The 21,756-nt window shown below is 39.4% G+C and overlaps 4 protein-coding genes across 8 annotated transcripts in view; 3 read left to right on the top strand and 1 right to left on the bottom strand.

Annotated features, from left to right (window-relative positions):
- Window positions 1-751, top strand: part of emp3a (epithelial membrane protein 3a (MAM blood group)) — a 5,007-nt gene extending 4,256 nt beyond the window's left edge. Inside the window, exon 5 of the mRNA XM_005724611.1 lies at window positions 275-751. Coding sequence (XP_005724668.1) covers window positions 275-450 — 176 coding nt within the window. The 3' untranslated portion in view covers window positions 451-751. The remainder of the gene's footprint in view (window positions 1-274) is intronic.
- Window positions 752-1,769: 1,018 nt separating this feature from the next.
- fam83e (family with sequence similarity 83 member E) lies at window positions 1,770-8,241 on the top strand. The gene is made up of 17 exons (XM_005724612.2): window positions 1,770-2,231; window positions 2,667-2,813; window positions 3,709-3,833; window positions 3,924-4,346; window positions 4,610-4,666; window positions 4,770-4,820; window positions 4,926-4,979; window positions 5,070-5,120; window positions 5,224-5,280; window positions 5,374-5,424; window positions 5,530-5,586; window positions 5,668-5,718; window positions 5,823-5,879; window positions 5,965-6,015; window positions 6,463-6,664; window positions 6,754-6,960; window positions 7,857-8,241. Exons 1-17 carry the CDS (start codon window positions 1,773-1,775, stop codon window positions 8,013-8,015), a joined length of 2,259 nt encoding a protein of 752 aa, XP_005724669.1. The 5' UTR covers window positions 1,770-1,772; the 3' UTR covers window positions 8,016-8,241.
- Window positions 8,242-9,842: 1,601 nt separating this feature from the next.
- On the top strand, window positions 9,843-16,690 carry utp3 (UTP3 small subunit processome component). 2 transcript variants are annotated; one of them, XM_005724603.2, is made up of 17 exons: window positions 9,843-9,914; window positions 9,988-10,043; window positions 10,321-10,408; window positions 10,856-10,912; window positions 11,001-11,057; window positions 11,150-11,267; window positions 11,353-11,421; window positions 11,513-11,634; window positions 11,714-11,866; window positions 11,967-12,038; window positions 12,651-12,691; window positions 12,771-12,867; window positions 14,470-14,607; window positions 14,792-14,922; window positions 15,405-15,468; window positions 16,186-16,293; window positions 16,431-16,690. In XM_005724603.2, the coding sequence occupies exons 2-17, from the start codon at window positions 10,027-10,029 to the stop codon at window positions 16,518-16,520; spliced, it is 1,422 nt and encodes a 473-aa protein (XP_005724660.2). In that variant the 5' UTR covers window positions 9,843-9,914; window positions 9,988-10,026; the 3' UTR covers window positions 16,521-16,690. The 2 variants fall into 2 exon arrangements, with proteins under 2 accessions (XP_005724660.2, XP_013764070.1); XM_013908616.1 differs by having other exon boundaries at window positions 9,889-9,907.
- Window positions 16,680-21,756, bottom strand: part of ppcs (phosphopantothenoylcysteine synthetase) — an 8,360-nt gene continuing 3,283 nt past the window's right edge. The window contains exons 1-4 of one of the 4 annotated variants that reach the window (XM_005724604.2): window positions 20,255-20,366; window positions 18,356-18,890; window positions 18,169-18,272; window positions 16,680-17,230 (exon numbers count right to left, since the gene is read on the bottom strand). In XM_005724604.2, coding sequence (XP_005724661.1) covers window positions 16,904-17,230; window positions 18,169-18,272; window positions 18,356-18,887 — 963 coding nt within the window. In that variant the 5' untranslated portion in view covers window positions 18,888-18,890; window positions 20,255-20,366 and the 3' untranslated portion in view covers window positions 16,680-16,903. Of the gene's footprint in view, window positions 17,231-18,168; window positions 18,273-18,355; window positions 18,891-19,872; window positions 19,933-20,254; window positions 20,367-21,756 lie in introns of those variants that run through there. The other 3 variants (XM_005724605.2, XM_005724607.2, XM_005724606.1) reach the window with 3 other exon arrangements.

Raw genomic sequence — 21,756 nt, 5'->3', positions numbered from 1 at the left:
CCACCACCACCACCACCACCACCAGCCTCGCTGAGCGTTTAGGGCTCAAAATCCTGAGGAATTCTGCTTACAGTACTGTAAATAAACGTAATGAACAAAACGCATAAGTGTAACAATAACAGACAGGTGTTAGTGTGAACCAATGTATCAGGTTCATCACCTCACCCGATGACTGTAAAATTAAGCAATGTCACTCAATCTCTAATGTGGTTTTAAAATACGATTTTGTTGTTGTTGTTGTTGTTGTTGTTTATTTATTTTAAAACGTTTGCAGGTTTCGCGGACTTTGCCGCTTGCCTCATCTCCACCTTCCACAGAAAGGAGATTTTTGATGACTCAAGAGTCTTGAACAAAGGACACTTTGGCTACTGTTTCATCCTGGCGTGGCTGTGCGTCCCCTTGCTTCTCGTGAGTGGAGTCCTGTACATCCACCTGCGCAAGAAGCAGTGAGCCAACAAGAAGCTGAAGCGAAGGCACCTTATTCAGAGACCTTATCTGTCCCTCTCTGTCTTTCTCTTTCTGTCCCTCCAGTTAAGAGTATAAGCACACATGATGAGGAAATAAGATGACTGAGAATGAAGTGCATCTTTAAATGCCACAGCTTAGTTTTCTTATTCCTGCTTCCAGGGAATTCAAAGTTACTACAGAATAATTGAGTGAGCAAATATATGTATAAATTTATGTGTTTAATGTTTATATATATTTTTTATGCAATGAGAAAATGCACTCATTAAAAGGTCATGCATTCAGAGCTGGGCTAGAGCATTCCTGTGTTTTAAAGGGTTCAGTCTGTGTGGGCTTTCCTTTGTTTCTCAGTAAGTGCTTTGTAAAGCAGAGGAGGTTTAATCTAACGACATAACACTGTGGCTGCAAAAATGCTGCTCCCTCTTTGTCATTCAATCGCTCACCAATTTGTGGCATTCGCTGTTTATCTTTTCAAAGCAACCTCAGGACATTTTCAACGGAACAGAAGAGGGGGAAAAAAATCAGTGATAACTCCCGCGTGCTTTAGAAACACAAACAGCTTCGTTAAAGCACTTCCAAAGAAATCAAAATGAAACAGCTTACAGATTGCACCTATCACCGTTTGATGCAGAGCTAGATACAGTATTACACGTTACCTGTGAAACTTACCCGTCAGGCTGGACCGGTCCCAGAAAAAAAACACTGCGTGGCGCACGACAGCTTCTCAGATAAAGCATGCATGGCACTATAATCCACTACACGCCTCACACACAGGTATATGCATCTTCTTTACAATCGGAAACCGGCAATATATGCTGTGAAGACAGGGGGGATAAAGTAGAGTCATGCCAGGGCGTCTGTGATCTGAAGCGATCCGTCAGCTCCGCAGTATGTCTGGAATCTGGGAATGGTGTCAGCAACAAGGAGTGGAAGCCTTTAATGAAATTAGATAACAGGTGGGTGAGGTGACACACACAGAAGAATCACAGCTGCTCTCAGCTTACGTATCGTATCACACTTGAGCCAAAGAGATCAAACTGCCCAGGAGGTGAGTTTCACAAAGTGCTGATTTAGTCATCAAACATTTCAACCTATTTTATTTTTTGGTTGTTTTAGGGGACAAAATCGTAGAGTCCGACTGCAAGCGAGGACAAGATATCTCTGAACTGCCATAAATGGAAATAGTGAGTTGTTTTTTTTCTGGAGGAGTGAATGAAAATCTCCGTTTTTCTTGATTGGAGAGCGACATGAGTTGAGTTTCATTGCTTTAAAAAAGTAAACGCTTATTGCCGGGAAAGACTACAGTCATGTCAAACAACGAGGAGAGTCTGGATGAGGATACAGTTTTCCTGCCGGTGGATGAGTCCTCCCCGGAGTTCATCTATAGTGAGAGGGAGAGAGAAGCAGTGGAGAAGCTGCTGAGCGCTGGACCAGAGGCTTTCTACTCAGTCGTCAAAGAGCTCCCCGATTGCTTCTTATCCTCTGAAGAGGTCAGCCAGTTTAAAAGCTGGGTTCAGAGCTACTCTTTCAACGATCCGCGGCTACAACATGAGAATGGAGCAGAGAGCATGGCAGAGATGGAGGACTTCTGTTCCAGTTACTTTCCCTGCCACTCGGACGTGCCAGTCCCGGGCCTGGAGTTGGGCTGGCCTCATAAAACCCCCTGGTCGGTAACGGCAAGTGTCACAGTCCACACCAGCCCTCCTGCAGAAGGGGAACCTTCAGTCAGAGAGGTGATCAGACGGCAGTTACAAAGAGCCAGACAGGTACGCAAATTTCAGCTGGATTCATTATTTTCACGAATAGAAACAGCTTATGTTTTCATATGAAGTACATAAAGTCAGGATATCTAAAAGGAAATTAGTTATATGCTTAGACCCTGATGAAGACGCCTGTGTTTGTCTTGCTTGCTAAATTTCTCCTAGAGTTAAATATTTTTTATGTTGTTGGGGGTTTTTTTGCACTCCTGAAGATTTCCCGTAGAGAAAGCCTTAGAGGCAGCACTTCCTCTAAAGAACTCTTTTTGTTGTTAGGCATTTCTCTGATAATTAACCATCAAATGTTAACTTTTAGCCATTATGATTTCATCATTTCTTTTTGTTATGATTGTATTCTTATGATAGGCCTGAACACTGAAAGAAGTGGGCTTTAGTTAAAAATGCAGGCTAAATTATATACATGCATATTTTCACGTCATTCAGGTAATTGCCATCGTGATAGACAGACTGACAGATAGTGCAATAATTGGAGATTTACACAGTGTTGCCTCTCGGGGCGTCCCTGTCTACATCATCCTGAACCAAAGGTCCATTCAGGAGAAGTTCTCGTCCAACAGGCTCTGGCATCCAGTGAGTCAACACATACAAATCAGCACACACCTAGCAGCCATCCTTCACACATGGCAGTAAATAAAACAAAGATTTTAGTTGGACACAGCAGCGCATTGTGGAATGGGATATTTTCATTTGCTATCCTGGTCTTAACATGTGCAACAAAGTCTTGTTGTGCTCAATGTGGTGGCAAATTTGTTTAAGCTGAAAAAGAATGAAACTAAAAACACTTCCCATATGTCCCATGCTACTGTAGTGACATCTATAAGCACACATTTGTTCCCAAAGTCTAGTTTTTGTATTTATTTAAGTTAAAAAAGCTTTTCAAATGTAGTTTTATTGCTTTAGTTCAGTTTGAGTTACTTGACTCTGTGCACATATGTTGGAACTCAAACTGCAAGTCTTGTCTTTTTGCTTTGACAAGCTGATGGTAGGAATGTAGCAGAGAATCGGCCACACAGCTAAACTGGTTGCACAGCATTCAATGGAGTTTGTATTGCTTTCAAGCAAAGACAGCATTCTCATTAGAGCTGCTGATGAAATAGATGAACAGAAGGTAAAATCAGGGCAGAATTCAGCCATACTTGGATAGAATGCTGAATTAAAACCCTGTTTACACTTATATCCAATCCTTTCCACAAAATCAATTGAAATCCAAGTGTGAACACAGTCGTACCTGTTACATGCACTTTTAGACATTCTTTCTTGTGTCCTCAGCGGATCAAGCCTACACTCCTTTGCATTGATTATATCACCTTGAAACCTAAAGTACTACTTAATCATATCAAGATCATGGTCTTGTTTGTACCTACAGTACTTACAGTGTTACACACCAATGTGACGATTCAGCTTTTGGCACTGTCACAGGTTTTAGTGTAAAGCAATGCTGAGTTTAAACCTTGTGTTTTGACAGAACATACGGGTCCGAGCTCTTGGTGGGAGAAGTTTTGGTTTGAGGGATGGAAGAAAGCTGGTTGGGGAAATGAATGAGAAATTCATTCTGGTGGATTTAGACACAGTGATCCACGGCAGCTACAGGTAAACAGATTTGGCTTCCACCTGCTTGTCTTTGTATGTGAGGCGTAAATGCTTGAAAGTGACTCAAAACATTGTTGCTGAATTCTGCAGCTTCACCTGGACGGATACCCACCTGCACCGGCAGCTGATCACCGTCCTGAGGGGACCAGCTGTTGATGCATTTGACCGGGAGTTCAGGATTTTGTATGCTAGTTCACTCCCAGTTCTTTCCACTGCAACCCATGTGAACCAAAACCATCAGCTTAAAGACATTTCAGCTGTCAGACTTCTGAAAAGGATCTCTGTTGATCCCGATATCACCGACCCTCCCTCCCCACGTGCTGTTTCCCCTCTGGACTGGGATAAGATGGGAGTTTTTTCAGAAGAAAGCAGCTTGCCAACCAGTCCTCTGTATCTTCATGGGGAAGTGGTAAAGCTGGAGATGTCGCTACAGAACAGCATGCAGTTAGATAAAAACACACCTTTAATGGATGGATTTACTAACAAGCAAAACCATCTTGAGGATAAAAGAAGGTAGTGTATCTGAATTAGTCTTCACATCATCATCAGTCCTTGAATAAATATGTCAGAATACAGCAGACATATTTAAAATTCTCATGGCCAGAATTTATTCTGTCCTTTAACCAAACCTGTAGCTGATCTTCTTGCTTCTTGCTTCTTGCTTTAACCTGCCATCCCTTTTGTATTATTCTCTGAGTAATTTCCAGAATAGCAAACTGGATATTTTCAATATTTTGTGCTGCAGGATGTTTTTTTCAGATTTTTGTGTCTGACAGATTCAAAGAAAACTTCTCTCCAGTGGAAAGCGAAGTTGTTAAAAACTCAACTTTCAAGTGAGTCTTATTAAAAGCTATGTTATGATTTGAACTACTAGCTCTATGTGTTTTCCATGTCGATGATTTACACAAACATTAGGGATCTTGATTATGCTCATAGGAACAGAGAGCCTTTGACAGCAGAGCCAGCTACTTCAGAGAGAACGAAAAGGTGAAATCAATAAGACACCAAAAAAAAAGAGAATTATTTTTAGACTGTCATTTTCAAATATATGTATATTTTCACCATCTTATTGAAGATTTTTTAATTCGACAGGATCACAGACAGCCTTTCTCCAGTGGCAACTGACATGGAGAAATCCATTTTCCAGTGAGTCTTATGTAATGATTCAAACTATTCGATTTTTTTTTCCATGTCAATGTTTTACACAAACTTTTGGGATCTTGACTATTTTCATAGGCGCAGAGAGTCCTTATCAACCCAGCCGGATACTTCACACAGAACAAAAAGGTAAGATCAACAAGATACAACTTCGTTTTTTTTAAATTGATTGTCCAAATTTATCTATTTGTAAATATTTTAGGATGTTTTTACAGATTTTTGTGTTTGACAGGGTCAAAGACAAAATCTCTCCGGTGGCAACTGATGTCATAGAAAAATCAACTTTCAAGTGAGTCTTGTTATTAGCAGTGGTATGACTGAGATTATTAGGGGTCTGTTTTTTCCAGGCTGAGGATATTTGGGATCTTATTTGTTTTCACAGGAACAGAGAGCCCGTATCAACTCAGCCAGCTACTTCAGACAGAGTAAAAAAGTAAGATCAGCATGATATATGGAAAAATAATTATTAATTTTAAAATGTCACGTCCAAATATATCTATATTTTGAGGACGTTCTTACAGATTTATGTATTTGTCAGGTTATCTGAAAGCGTGTCTCCTGTTGCAACTGACATAGAAAAATCAGCTGTTTTCAAGTGAGTGTTATTATGAGCTATGCTATTATTAAGACTATTAGCTCGTTTGCGCAAACATTTAAGATCTTGATTATTTATTAGGAGCAGAGAGTCTTTATCGACTCAGCCGGATACTTCAGACAGAAGAAAAAGGTGAGATCAACAAGATACAAGTTTTTTCTTTGGCAATTTCTTGTCCAAATATATCTATTTGTATATGTTTGTAGGATGTTTTTACAGATATTTGTATTTGATAGGGTCAACGACAATCTGCCTCCAGAGTCAAGTGATGTCATAGAAAAATTACTTTTCAAGTAAGTCCTATTATTAGCTATGCTATGATTAAGACAATTAGTTGTCTCTGTTCTTTCCATGATCTTGATCTTGGTCTTGATTTAGGAGCAGGGAGTCCTCATCAGCACAGCCAGCTCCTTTAGAAAGAACAAAAAGGTAAGATGTCATGTCCAAATATCTGGCACCAAAATAAGTTATTGAAATAATTGTATAAATAATAATTTAATGTCCAAATTGTGTATTTTGTAGATTATATTGTACCGTACTCTATTGTATCCAGCACATTTGTGGCTTATTGAGAAAAGCTGGTCATAAGCATTTTAACTGTACCTACTTTAAAATAATGCCAGATTTTTCTTCTGTGTGTATGTGTGTGTGTGTTGGTATGATTATTTTTTTTTAATTACTTTTCTATCCTTTTATATTCAAATGACATGCTCACACAAGGAAAACTTTTTTTTTAAAGGATAAAGCCTGGTGGTTATAATTTAGCTTTCCTTAGCTTTGCTTTTGCGTATTTATTCAGAGTTGTTTCATTTTCAAATGGTTTAAAATGTCTAAAATAAAGTTTGTCACTTTTTATTCCTACTGGATGGAGTGCAGCATGGAGAGAGACACTTCCAGGCACCACCCATCAGAGAGGAGCACGACTTTATATACCAGAAATACATCTAGATATGATGACAAAGCAAACGAGGAAACGTACAGGCGTTACTCTTTTCAGGCAAGAAGGTACTCTATTAAAGAAGAGGAGAGTAAAACAGATGATATTGCAAAAAAAATGGTGAACAAGCCATCTTCTAGAGTAAGTAACCTGCTTTTGCTTTCAAAACACTCAATCTCATCTTGATATGGAGCTCCTAGAAAAGCTAAGATGTATTTCTCTCCTGTCAGAAGCCGATAATCTTGAGCATGCACAGGGAGGAGAGCTTCAGCGCTCTGAGCGACATCATGAGGAAAATTCCACGTACCAGTTCAGGACTGCTTAAGAGAGAATCAAAGAGTATACATACCCAGTCCATGTGGGATCTGAGCAAGGAAGACGCAGCTACAAGTCATGAAAAGAAAGGAATCTCAGTGCCGAGATATACCAGGCCCACTGTAAGTATGCAGATTCAACTAACCAACTAACTAACTAACTAACTAACTAACTAACTAACTAACTAACTAACTAACTAACTAAAGGACTTAGAGACTTAGAAAGATATTTATTGAGGCTCTCCCTTTTCTCTCTGTGCTCTCCTTTTTTCTTCCCCCTTAATCCCTGTGAGGGGTTATGTCACATTGCTGCCTCTCCCTGCGCCTGGATTGGCCGGGAGTTACTTCCTGTTAAAAGGAAGAATCCTCCTAGTGCTGCTCATCGGAGATAAATTGAAAGTTTGGGGTTTTACTTACACTGCAGTGCATTTAGCTCACAATATAAAGAACCTTGTTATTGTGATTTGGGACTATAGAAATAAACCTGAAATTAAGTCAGTTGTCACTCCACAAAAACATAACAGTGGCCTTTTCAAATATCTCTTCTCCTCAGTATTAAAAGTTATCATCTTAGAACTCTGAAGTAAGTAATAAGAAGCCAAAAAAAGAAAATAATTATTTTTAGTGAAATTTCCTTTTAGTAAAATCCATGTGTTTGAATCATTGCAAACAAAAGATAAACATACGTGTACAAAGTACAAATTAACAAAGGGTTTTCTGCCTTTTTGGCTGGTGACCCCTAAAAACTACAATCAAATTTTTAAAAAAAAGTTATTGTCTGAATGAGTGAAATCACATGTAATTTATTTTTCAAATATTTTAGAAGCGACAAGAATCATTTCTACTGTTTTAGAGTAAAAAAAAAGAAAAGAAACTAAGTAGTCTGTTTTATCTCTGTAATTACCCTCAGGTTGAAAAGCAAAGGTAGCATTAACTTTAAATTCACTCATATGTGAGAAGTAGATAACTATAGTGCCATAGTGCCAATATCTGATACTCTTTTTCTGTTTCCCTGACAGTATGAGCCATCTTACATAACACCTGGTCTTACCCTGATGGAAAAGAGGAACGACAAAGCGAGGTCCACATTAATGCCCACAGAGAGGCCTCGCAGTTACACTTTTCTCGGTGTGGACTCGGGAAGGAAGAAAGGAGGAGCGGGAGAAAACCATGAGTGATATACTGTGAACACGTTCTGTCACAAAGCAAAGAAACCGGCTGGCAGTGGATATTTTACGACATCTGCAGTGTTAACTACTTAAAGTATAAGCCAAAGCAGGCAGAGACTGTAATGAAAAGCATTAGCAACAGGCACATGGATAACAGGCATTATGGATACGATGTTTTACATGTACGGTGACTTACATGTAAAATAGTCATATTGTTGCTGCTCACCAGGAAAAATATCAACTTTGTTATTTGCTAAACATCTTTTTTGATTAAAATGTTCATAGAAGTGACTTCACTGAGCCCCTTGGGGGGTTTAGATCTTTGATGATGAACTGATAATGACTTCATTAGTTACACTTTGCTGGTACCTTTATCTCCAGAACTGCCTCAATTCTTCAAGACACAGATTCAACAAGGTGCTGGAAACACTCCTCAGAGATTTTGGTCCATATTGAGATTACATCATCACATGGCTGCTGATATTTGGTGACTGTGGAGGATGTCTGAATACAGTGAACTCACTGTCATGTTCATAAAAGAAGTTTGAGAAACACAAGTTTGAAAGCCAAATGTTGCAGCAGAAATCGAGACTTATCAATTGTCCTGTTCTTACCTGACAGGAGTCACCATGTGTGGTCTTCTGCTGCTATAGCTCATGTATAACGTAGCACAGAAAACATTGCGGTTAAATATTGAATATATTTATTTGCCTTTCAAAAGAATATAGTGAAATATATTGTAATTTTACATCATCAAATAATTTAGTTTTTCCTGTTTTTTGTTGGGGGGGGGGCTTTACTGTTTTACTATTTGAAGTTACTGTTAATTCTATGGTGAAAATCACAGTTAGAATGTGAAATTAAATTCTGTTTTATCACTTTTCATATTTTAACAATGCCAACTTGGCAGACTAAACCTTTTTTGTGTAATCTGGGCCTCCTCATCTACAAATGATGTTACCAGAAAATATCCAGTTTAACTGTCATACTGCTTATACTGGCCTTCGACTTCTACCTCTACTGTTGTAAAGTACATTTTCAGATCTTTCAGTTATTCTAGCAAGGAGAGAAAATAAACATGCACATCCATCCAGCCATTTTTCTTCTCATCCAATTTAGTGTCCCGTGTAAGCAGGAGTGTATCTCAGTTCTGTTAGGTGAAGATTTATTCTGTGTGTGTGTGTGTGTGTGTGTGTGTGTGTGTGTGTGTGTGTGTGTGTGTGTGTGTGTGTGTGTGTGCCTGCCTATCTATCTATCTATGGTGGTAGGCTCTCATTTTTCTCAGAAACAAAAATTAGGTTAAAAAAAATCTTGTAAATCTTTGTTTTTACATTCATCAGGACCCAATCAGCCCAAATATCAAATAGAAATAAAAAATGCATGCCGTGGAAGAGTTCGGGTCTAAGGAGGTTAATGGTAAATAAGAGAGAGTAGAAAACAATGGCACAGTGGTTGAAAATACATATAAAACAGGCTCATTATGTTTCCACAGTTATGTTAGAGGACACAAGAAAAGTTGATATTGTGTTCTTGAAAGTATATTTTAATTTTCTGAGAACAAATAAGCCGCATATAAATCATATCACTTCATTTTTCTTCACATGCATTACTGTAAGATTAACAGAAGATGGCTGTAAGTATAAAAAATACATGCTCAGTTACTTAATCTTAATTCATAAAGCTTGTAAAGTTTTAAAAAAAGTTGTAAAACAGCTAAAATTATTTTATTATGCGATGTTGGGGACCAATTTTTCAAAGAATAAATACACACATGCAGAGATGAATGGTCAGATAACTCTCCGCACAGTTTGTAGAAATCCTCCAGGACAGCAGGGGGCGGTAAGTTTCCTCTCTGATTGCCGTTTGAGCTGAAGAGGAAGGGGACGTTTCTTGTGCACATGGTATCCAGTGAGTAAAACAGATGTGTGCAGTTAACTGAAGTGGATATATTCCGTTTTAATCTGCATTTATACGCACACAGACGTGGTTTATTGTCCGCTGTGTGTGAAGCTGGTTCATCATGGTTCGAGCAAAACGGTAAGTTTGGCTAAGATGTATCTACCTGTTAGCTTGTCTTTATAGCGTCTCTGCTCTGTTTTTCTGGGGTTTCGTGTGGTCACAATTGGCGTGCAGTGTTGTAGAAACAACGATAAGTTGTTAGTCTTAATTTACAAGCATACGGGTGCATGATTTATACTCCACTGCTGTGATGGGAGCTGGCGCTAGTGAAGTGTGGAGTGATCCGGGAAAAATAAATCTGGTATTTAACCAGAAGTTTTGAGTCTTTATTTGTTATTTGTCTTTTGCTGTTCAGGGGAAAACACGCGCAGAGGCCAAACAAGGATGAGGTCTATGATGAAGACGACCCTGAAGCCTACAACGACATGCCTGTCCCTGATAAGGTAAGACACACAGTGTTTTATACAGCTGTGGTCAGAAGTTTGCATGGATGTGGGGGATAAGGTTTTAATGATTTCTTTGGAGTTTAACATGATTTCACATTATGTTACAGTTACTCAGTGTGTGGCCCTTTGCTTACTTTACCCAAGTCGGTATTGTCCTCTGATTTCTAAACTAGAGGGTAGTTGGTGACTTTAAGGGGGACAAAATATTACTTTGAAAAGAGAGGTCAAATTATAGCTTTAAAATAATAAAAACAAGATCTGAAATCTTGCCTGATCGTATGATTAAACTGTTGCTTTCTGTAACCAACAAAGCGGTAACATCTACGTTGAGCCAAACCTTGATGACCTGTGAAGAATAAACTAAATAAAGACCAGCGTGCTCTCATATGGTGACTTGATACAACTGTTTTCATTCTCGAAGGTGTTTTCTCTTTTCTCTTTCAGAAATCCTCAACATACACAAAAGACAAGATTGATGAGTTTCATGATGAGAAGATTGCAGTAAGTTCTTTATTTGTTCTACGGTAGGTGTGCAGTGCAACAGTTGTGTTCTGTAACCTTTCTTCGTGCTCCGGTGTCTTTGCCGCAGAAACTTCTCGCCCGAGGTGTTCAAATGGAGAGCGACCGGGAGGAAGTGGACGATGAGGTAATGTCGTACGTGTTTGTTTAAAAGTAACTGCAGGTGAAAAATGTAGAGGAACAGCCGAGAAGAAACCTGAGATTATCGGAATTTCACAGGAGGAGGTGATGCCCCTGGATCTTTCTGAGTCGGAAGATGATGAAGGGGAGGAAGAAGAAGAAAATGAGGAAGAGGGGACAGATATGGAGAGTGATTTAGAAGGGAGAAATGAGGACGGTAAATTGACTTTGTGTGTGTGTGTGTGTGTGTGTGTGCTTTTCATTTTGAGCCTATCTCACTGTGTTTACATTGTCTGCTGCAGAGCTCCCTAATGAAATGGCCTGGGGCAGAAAGAAAAAAATGTTCTACGATTCAGATTATGTGACCTCAAGTAAGAACCTTTTATTTCAAGCCGTATTATTGCATTGTGTGATGATTGCATTATCTTTTATTATGCAACATTTCGATCACTGTTATTACAGAAGGGAAATCGCAAGAAGAGTTGGAGGCTGAGGAACAAGAAGAAGAAGAAGAGGCTAAAAACATCCAAAAACGTTTAGCTGCAAATCTGAGCGAGGAGGATTATGATTTGAACTTTTTTCAGGTATTTATCTCTCTCGTAGGCCTAATGACATGCTGACAGAAACGTCTAATTCTAATTGTACGTCTTTGCCTAAATTAAGGAATTTGCTGTGGAGAAGGATGAAAGCAAGCCTGTGGAAAAAGAGGAGAGGATTGTGAAAGACCTGAAGCAGATGTCTCAGAAGGAAAAAATGAAGCTTTTGAAGAAAGAGTCACCAGAGCTGCTTGAGCTTATTCAGGACTTCAAGGCAAAGGTAAGAGACAAATAGGAAGGACACAACTTCAGACTTAAAGAGCCTTTAAATTTTCAAGTGACATGCAATAGATGTGACTTATTCCTGTTTCTTTGTACAGCTTAACGAGCTCAAGAATGAGCTTCAGCCTCTCATGCAAATGGTTAAGGAGGGAAAGATCCCTGCAGGAAAGGTGAGCACACTTGGCTACATTTTTCTCATGGTGTTGCTTTCAGCCACTACACGCAGGCGTTTCCTGTGATAAAACACACAAAAAGCTGCGTACATTACTCTCTCTGCCCCAGAAAGCAGACAGACTGTAAGAAGCATGCAGTTGTTCAAGGGACCAGTAGAGATCAAAACTGAGCTTAATTATACTATCATTGGGCTTTCTTTATCAGGTGGCCAGAATTTAATGAATAATGATGGACACAGGCGTCAACACCATGACGCCTGTGTCTTTCTTGTATCTGCACCATTATCTAGGGAAACAAATTGTGATTGTATTGTAAGTATTGTGTTTCCAACCTTTAATCATGATGAAAGGAGAAGATACTCATACTTGTGGTGCACTGCTTACAGCCTTATTTGTAAGTAAGCTACTTTCAGCTGCTCAGATTTTTACACCAGATACGCGTCCACATGCAAATCCACATCCATATATCTCTGGCTGGAATCAAACCACCAACTTTTTGCTTGTGTAGACGTGTTTGAGTATACAGGAACATGTCATCAATATCATGAAAATCAACGATGTGAATCTGAACATCTTTCATCCTTGTTTGTTTTGTTTTTTTACCTAAAGGGTGCCAATTACCTGAAGACAAAGCAGCAACTTTATCTCAAGTAAGTTGTGATTGGATCGTAGACTCACACGACAAACTGTCACGCTCTGTCACTGAATGATGTTTCTCTCCTGCCACAGTTACTGCACAAACATCAGCTTCTACTTGGTGCTGAAAGCAAAGCGGATACCTGCTCACAACCACCCTGTGATTGAAAGACTGCTCACCTACAGAAATGTAAGTCCACACACTGATGTTTAGACCATGCTGAAAAAAAGGTGAACAGTTTCTCCTAGATTTGGTACTCTAATAAAAAAAGCACGCGAAAGCTCAACATTTGTAGGCTCTGTTATGAGTCCAAGAGGATTGTCGCAGGATGTGTGATTATGAGCCCTAGAGCTTAACCCAAAAGGCAGGTTTAGCAAACTCGGAACAAACCCTGAACTTTGAATTGATTAACTTTGAAATGCTAAACTCAGTTCAGTCAGTCGGGTGTTGGGAATCATCAGTGGAGCTCTCTTCTTGTAAATATGTGCAGGTAATCCACGCTTATATGCACTTTGATCTGAATTAAATAAACAGCATCAGTGAGATACTTCAGGCTCAGCAGGTCAGGTTCACAGGGGTTAAAATAGTAGCTGTTTGTTGCAACTAAAAACCAAAATCTTTTACTGTGCGTTTGTTACTTTGGTCGGCATCTTTTATTTGTGATTTCACTGTATTGACACTCCAAACCAGCACCATGAGACTAGGGCTGCCACGATTAGTCGACTAGTCACGATTATGTCGACGACTGATTTAATAGTCGACGCATCGTTTGAAGCTTTGTAAGATCACAAAGGACGCAGGAATGAGTAGTAGGATTTAAGAGTGTAATAACGGACTGAAACAGAAGATGGCAGCACTGCATGTACAAGGATGCCAGCTGCCGTTAAACCCCGAAGAAGAAGAAGCTGTGTCCCAGAATTCATAGCGCAGCCCAGCGCAGTTGTCAACAATGGCGGCAGCTAGTAGTTTTAACTTTACTCTTATTATTCTTTCTGGGTCACAAAATAAACGTTTAACATATTTTCAGGCGAGAATGTAGCTGTGTAAACCTCAAATATCTGCTCAGTTTATCAAGACACCACGTATTTTCAAAAGCGCTCCGACGTTTTCGGAGACGTCTGTTACCCACTAGCTCGTTAGCTAGGCGGGGGCAAGGCTAACTAGAGCCGTGAGAACACCGGACTCCCGGCAAATCGTTTTCAAACCCACCGTGGTCTTTCGCTAGTCAGGTTAAACATATATATATAAGTCACTTAGATAACTTAAAAATGTTATTGTTTGGCTTTCTTTAGTATTTTATTTGTTCCTGAGTAAATCGGTTTGGCTGAGATTAAAGTTATAGTTTTTGCACAGCTAAAACTGTCAAGCAGACAGCTGATTATCAGAAGTGTGAGACGCTGGAGAATATACTCCGGTGTCCTGTTATATTTTAGAAAGCAAGGAGTTTATTAAACTTCACCGAAACAATCTGCAAATCTCATTAAAAAATTAATAAACTACCATCTTGTCTTTATTTTTAGTTAGCACAAACACTTCAAGCTGTAAGCTAATGATAGTTATATAAGACCAGATGCTGCTGGTGCAATAAGCTGTACGTTTTACATCCAATGGATGATGATCTGATTAGTCGACTAATCGCAAAAATAATCGGTGACTAGTCGACTATCAAAATAATCGTTTGTGGCAGCCCTACATGAGACACACGATTATGAAATATCTCCTGACACACATCCTACAAAGCTGATCACAAAATGCAAAATGTCTTACTGAGTCTCTGATGCCTGCCTGCAGCTCATCAATGAACTAGGCGCAGTAGATGCTCGGCTCGCTCCAGAGTTTCGCCAGCTACTAGCTGGTGGAGAGGAAAATAAGGCAGGAAGCAAGCAAGCAGAAGGCAAGAAGTCTAAAGTTTCAAACAGGAAGGAAAAGGTAAGAGAACAACATTAATATACTACTATATTACGTCTGCACCAGGGGTTATCTGAGGACACTTTTCGACAACATTGATATACCGTACATAAAGAGCATCCTCAGATGACCCCTAGTGCCGACGATTAACTTTTATATTGATTGCTAATGTGTGCGTATGTGTGCACGCACCCACTGGATACAGGAATCTGGAGAAGCTGTGCCTGAGGAGGAGTCAGACTCTGACCTGGATGAGGAAGAAGCTCTACGCTTCTACAAAGAGGCAGAGGAACGGTTAAAATTAAAGAGGAAGGGCAATAATCCAGAAGATGAAATGTAAGTATGCACTTTTTAACTTGCAGTAAAAGTACAGGAAGTGTACTCATGGGATGTGTCTTTGATATGCAGAGGATTTGGGGTCAGAATAACAGGAATCCGTGCCGACTTGCATGTTGCAATAGATGTCACGATGTAGCACATTTGATATACTATAGTATTGGGAAATACACTGAAATTTTTCAGAAGCCTGAAACACTGCCAACTGCTGTGCTCACTCTAAATTCTTACATCCCTCTGAGTGGTTCAGTTCTATTTAAACACCAGTATTAATGGGGAGCTGAAATATGTGTGGCTTGACTCTAAACATGTAGAGAGCAGTTACAGGACAGACTGGTGTTCAGTTGCCAAAATGACACTGTGCCTCTGGTAGAGTATTCACCAAAAGAGCCATATTGGATGTTTTTGTAGTACTGAATCAAATTTATATAAGGTAAAATCAACCAGGAGAGTGAAACATTAAGAAAATCTTTGTGTTACAGGATGGAGGAGAATGAAGAAGAGGAAGAATTGGATCCAAATGCAAAGAGAGGAATCACTTACCAGGTACTGAGTGATACAGTCATGTATTTGCACGAAACATGAGTACTTACAGCAGAAATTGAATGGATGGAGCCCACTGATAACTGTAGCATATGCCACAGCTTGTTTAATAATTATCCAAGCATTACATTTTATAACTATGGATACATCTGTTTTTAGTGTTACACAAGCATATGTCTTTGTATGCTGACTCATTTTGACCTCTAGGTATTTAAAAAAAAATCATGTCTATATTGTATATGTAATTGATAAATATACAAAGGATTGTAGTTGGATAACAGATTAATAATTTCGACCCAATTAAATAACTGAATGTTAAAAATGAACAACTTAATTTCTTGAAGTAGTCATTTATTTGCCATTACTGTTGTTGGAGAATGGAGTCTAAACTACACTTTTGGAAGTACTGGTGTTAATAAACGTGATTGAGTGCCATCTGCTGGGCACTCGCAGTAGTACACTAAAGATTTTATCTAGCTCTAGTTCAAGAAAATGGATTGTAGTGTGCAGATCAAGTTGTTTTGCTACAGCTTCAGAGAGCTTGTTTGCAAAATTCAGCTTAATTATCCTTTAAAAGTACGTAAGTGCAAGTTTTAAAGTGTTCTCCACAAAGCACTGCGTGTTTACATCTCTGGATTCTCCTCCTTCAAGTTTTCTAGATCCAGTGTGTGACACTGATTTCTGAATTGTATTAATTATGTTTGTCTAACAATTCCACAGATGGCCAAGAACAAGGGGCTCACGCCGAAAAGGAAGAAAATTGACCGTAATCCCAGAGTCAAGCACAGAGAGAAGTTCAGACGAGCTAAAATCCGCAGAAAGGGACAGGTCTGTATTCAACATGTTTTATTACATCGTTGAGCAATGATTTCAGGGATTGTCTGAAGACTCTTAAAGAGGATGTGCTGGATTGTGACACACATTTCTGCGATGAGTTTTAAAATTGCTGCTTATCGTTTCGCCAGGTCCGAGAGGTTCGTCACGAAGAGACGAGATACAGCGGAGAGCTGTCTGGTATTCGTGCTGGTGTCAAGAAGAGTGTCAAACTCAAGTAACCGAGTCCAGAATATGCTGCCAAGTGTGGCAGTGAGATTGTACCAGTGGACTGTGATTTTTAAATGTTTATTATTGGAAAACCTTGCAGGAAAGAAAATATTGTCATTGTTTTAAAACTTGAAACTGCTTTTCTGATTACTAGAAAGTGTGAATAAACATTTTACAGAGACTGCGTTTAATGCTTCGAGGTTCATTCTTAGAACACACACAACAAACAAGGAAGATGTGACTTACAGTTGTCGCTAAGGTTTTGCAACAGTAGAGCATACTGAATATACAGTAACTTGCCAGCAGAACAGGCAGGTATGAATTGCAGCCCAATGTGGATCACGTAAGAATACAGACACAACTTAAAGCTGCTCAGACATGCAGATACGTTCTATCAAGCCACTTGTTGAGTTATGAAGTTGTCATGCGCTGACGTCAAGTTGCTGACTATCCTCTCTTCTATCTCCACCTCATTCTTCACATCCTCCTCAGTTAGGATTAGCTCAGCCTGAGTCTCAAGGGTCACCACCACCACATAACCCCGCCTAGAGTCCAGTACGTTGGCCACCACTGCTTGGTGCCTGTAGGTATCCAGAGCTCGTCGAGCCTTGTCCAGCAGGATCGACGCATCAGTCTCGAGTTTGAAGGATATGACAAATGCCTGAGGTGCCCATTCTTTCACCAGTGGGGACAATATCTTGGGGACCATTTTCATGCTCAGCTGAAGGGCAGAAGAAAAATTGTAATTACTGGCAAGACTAAAGAGGCATACGCACAGGAAGATGTAATTCAGCAACTGAGAGGAGCAACAATAACAACTGCTGAATTGAAAGTATGTGCAGCTGTTTAACGCAGCAGTTCCCAACCCGTTTTGCTCCACGGACCGGTTTAATGTCAGACCATATTTTCACAGACTGGCCTTTAAGGTGTCGCGGATAAATACAACAAAATAAAATTATATGACCAAGACAAAAACTGTGGTATTTTCTAAATATAATAAACGCAAATTAACTGTGTAATTGTGGAACTTCATTAGCAGCGTCCTCCTGAAATGCTCCAACAACATTAAGAGTAAGATCTTCCTCTCTGCCCTTTAATGCTCTCTGGTCGCTATGGTAATGTATAAATATTTCTTTCAAAATAAGACAACTACAACACGGTAAAAAAAAACCCAGGGAAACTACAAATTTCACACCCAAGCTTCGACTCTCGGGGCCCGGTACCAAACGACTCACGGACCATGCCCCGGGGGTTGGGGACAGCAAGCTTAAGGGTTCACAGCCTGGAGTTTATTCCCTAGCTGTAAGTATAAATTAGTGCTCTGTTTTAGGACCATATATTGATGCTTATATAACAATAAAAGTAAAATTATTTGCAACCAACAGGAAAAAATAAAGCTTCATCCAAGTATCCGTATTTCTTACTGATGCTCATCAGACACAAAGACACTGTGGTATCCGTACACAGAGGTCTGGGGATCTTCCAGGAACGATGACTCTCTAATTATCATTAGGTTAGCAGCATATGTTACCATGGCAATATTCCCCCGTAGGAAGTGAACCACCTTCGTACTCACATCTCATGCTTCCTTTTACACACCTCCGAACTGAAGTGGTGAATAAAAAGCAGACCAATAACACCATTTCCCCCCACCCTCACCTGAAGAGGTCCGTTGGAAGACTGGATTTTGTGTTCAGGCATCTCAGATGCTGGGATGTAGAAATCAGACACTGCTGCAGCCAAGTAAAACATAGCCTTTGATCCTAAGGGCAGAACAAACACTTGTGAAGATGTTTTGAACGTATGTTAGACAAAGCCACAGCTCAGGCCTTTAACCTGCTGTTACCTATTTTGCTGAGAGCCTGCGCTGCAGCTTTGAGTAGGTGCAGATACTCTGACAGAGTGCTGAACTCGATAGGCAGAAGAAGTCTGCTTTTTTTCACCTCCTCGTATCTCTTCAGTACTTTGGCAATGTTCGGCAGCACCTGCTGATTAACCACCACTTCACCAGTATTACCAGGCGCTCCTCCACCTTGAAACTCCAGAGCGTCCAGCATGTTGATGGTTAAAAACATCCGTGTGTAGGGGTAGAGTGAGCGATGCCTGTGTAGGAAAATGACTGCATAACCAGAGTCTATGAAATACTCTGCAGAGGAGGCTCCTCGCCTGCCGCTGCTGAAGTTATCGAGGAAGCGAACAGTGCGGGACTCCAGGGGAACCTTGGTGCCTCCGGAAGTGATGAGAACCACCTTTCGGCCTGCTTCTGCATGAAAGCTGGCAAAAGCAGCCATCTTCTCTTTGACCTCCTCCACATGGGAGGGAACAGCAAATTCTTCTGCTAACTTCCCATCAATAGATGATATTCTGGGTTCAGCCATCACCTGACAAGAGAGAAGAAGGAGGCATCTTTAAGTGATGCCTAATGTGATTCAACAGTCTCCAGTGACAGGTCTGTTTTCAAAGTGGGACATTTCAGTATCAGATTACCTCGCTGTTGGTTTCTGCAGGTCACAAATTTATGGATGTACAGTTATAAATCACACTGGGCCTACTTTAATAAAGCTGACTGGGACAATATTAAAATAATGCTGATAATTTTACACCCAAAGCGTGACATTTAACCACAAAAACTACATTTTCCCGTTCAGTATTTAGAAAATGACAGTTAATGAAAACTGTTAATTCTGTGCTTCACTATTTTTTTCTCTTTTTTTGTAAAACAGCGCATTTGAAAATTCATGGATAAAAATAATATTTGTATTATTGTATTATAGTATTGTAAATATTATTTTGATTAAAGGACTTGTGCATACTGGTGGGTTAATCATTACAGAAAGATAAAAAATTGCCAATACTTTAAATTTAGGCCAGTGTAGCATAAGCATTACTCTGGGTGACGATCTGCTGAATTTATTAAGCACTGTAAATGTACGTGCAGCCATCCTCCTGTAACGTCTACCTGACGGTAACAAGAATTAATGGTGTGCTGGATGGCTATGATCGTTGTACATTTACATAAAATTTAAGAAAAAACCCCAAAATGTGCAATACATAAGCATAAAGTAAACTGAATTCACACTTTATTAGGCCCATGCATCCATCCACCCCCTTCTGCTTATCAAATTCAAGGTCACCAGGGGGGCTAGATCTTAAAATGTTGTCGTCATTTAACATTTATACAGGTTCAACCAACACTAATCATCTACTTGTCCTGACTGTATAGGCCTCTGTCCCTCAAAGAGCTCTGCTTAGTTTCTCTAGCAAAGTGCCAAAAGTGTTTAAACATATAGGTGCAATAACTTAAACTGTCCACTTTTTTACAGTCTGTTTTTATATCGTGGTATTTCTGATATTATGTCTTACCTATGTTTGTATCTATAGCTGTTTGTCCCATAGCCTGTGGTTTCCAAATGTTACAGCTGACTAATGAGAAGAAGAATATGAAGAAATAAATCCACACCTCCCTGAAAATCCTCGCTTTGTTCACTGATCCGTTTACAGGTCGAATAACAGGCTAAGTTTACATTAATGCATATTCTCGCATCATCGTTACGTATGGGTGAACTTCACAGCACAACACTGACGTGATACACGCCTGTTTGCGGTTAAATGACACGCGACAGTAAACACGCTGTCAAAGTAGAAGGTGGACACTTTCTTTGGCTACTTAATGTTCATTAATAAGAAAGGCGACACGACATAGCGCTACATGATGTTTGTAGGTTACGTGCAACTGCGGTAATACCTTATATAAAACGTAAACGACGTCTCAGACTCACAGACAAAACTTCAAAACACCCCACTTTGGTATTCGGATACCTCCAAACAACTTGTGCACTTCCTGAAGGCCAACTCTTTGGTTTTTATAAATACAGCACAACGTCTCCAGCTCCCCTAGCGGCCATTTGCGGTATTAAACAAAGAAATGGTAGTCTGCTTTTGAGTCAGCAGTGCGTCAATTATTTTTCCCTCCTGCTTGAAGTGTCAAACTTTATAAAACCCGAGCATCAACGGAGAGGACAAGGGGAATTTCTCTCAAAAAGGGGATCTTTTTGCACTGGACTGTCCCACTGAATCAGCAGATACAGTCGACGAGCAAAGACAAAATGCTGAATTGAACTTTGTGTGCGACTAGTTTGATAAGCAACAGCATCATTGAAAGCTCCTTTTCTTTGGATGTTGGTGCGCGTTTGTACATCTAATTTCTGGTAAGTTTTGAAAAAGATTTAAATACAAGCTTTTCGGGGAGGAGAAAAATACGTTTATTTGAAATTCAATATATATATATGTATATGTACAAAATATATGTTTTATTTCATATATGTGTCTTGTACATGTCATTTGTGTTTAAATCTGAGATTAAGATGAATATTAATAATAATCCAAACCAAAAACAAGTGGATTAGAAATATGACAATCTGAACATTTTTACTGTTATTTTTAATTTTAGGCAAAAGTTATGTTTTTATAGTTTAAGGGAAAAGTCTGCTTTTGTGAACGCATTTATTTTTTTAATAAATAAAGCACTTACTGAGCAGCTAGTAAAACTAGAACAGACCTATAGAAATGTAAGTGCATTACAATATGATCCTTCCAAGCCCTCTTTCAATCGCTTAGCTTAGAACTAGTTTAATCTCATTTATCTAAGAATAAATGTGTTTTAATTAGTTTAGGTTTAGATTGTTTCATTGCATTCCAGCTGACTGTGCAGATCTTGTGTCCTCTAAACTCTGCTCCTTAAGTGCATCCTATTTCACTGTTTCAAAGACTCGACAGTCTGTCTCTGTGGGAATTGGAGCAATTGTGATGGGAACACAGACAGTATTTCAATATTTTTGTGGTTTATTGTTTGTGTTACTTTCATTTCAAATTTTTATTTTTACTGCTATCCAAATTTGATCTGAACAGTATGTAAGGGTTAAAGGTGTAATGCACAGTTTTTATGTAATAGTTTATGTAAACGTGACAGGCGAGTTGTATAAATTCTTATTTTTAATTAAGTTAACAATTTTTTTATTATCTGATCTCCTTTTTTCTTTGTTGTTGTTGTTACTGTTATGACACCATCTCATAGTGTAAGGCCCTTACCAGGTGCCTGTGGCACTTTTTAAAATCTGTGTTGCTTATTTGTTGTTTATCGTGGACTGAACTAGTTTTTTTCTTTATCATGCTGCTGTAACACAACAATTTCAGTTGTAGTTTCAATAAAGTCTCTCTCTCTCTCTCTCTCTCTCTCTCTCTCTCTCT

The sequence above is a fragment of the Pundamilia nyererei genome, unplaced genomic scaffold (genome assembly GCF_000239375.1).
Source record: "Pundamilia nyererei isolate P.nyererei 1_Seehausen unplaced genomic scaffold, PunNye1.0 scaffold00012, whole genome shotgun sequence".
NCBI lineage: Eukaryota > Metazoa > Chordata > Actinopteri > Cichliformes > Cichlidae > Pundamilia > Pundamilia nyererei.
The sequence above is the reverse complement of the archived record's forward strand: the minus strand, read 5'-3'. Positions and strand labels throughout refer to the sequence as shown.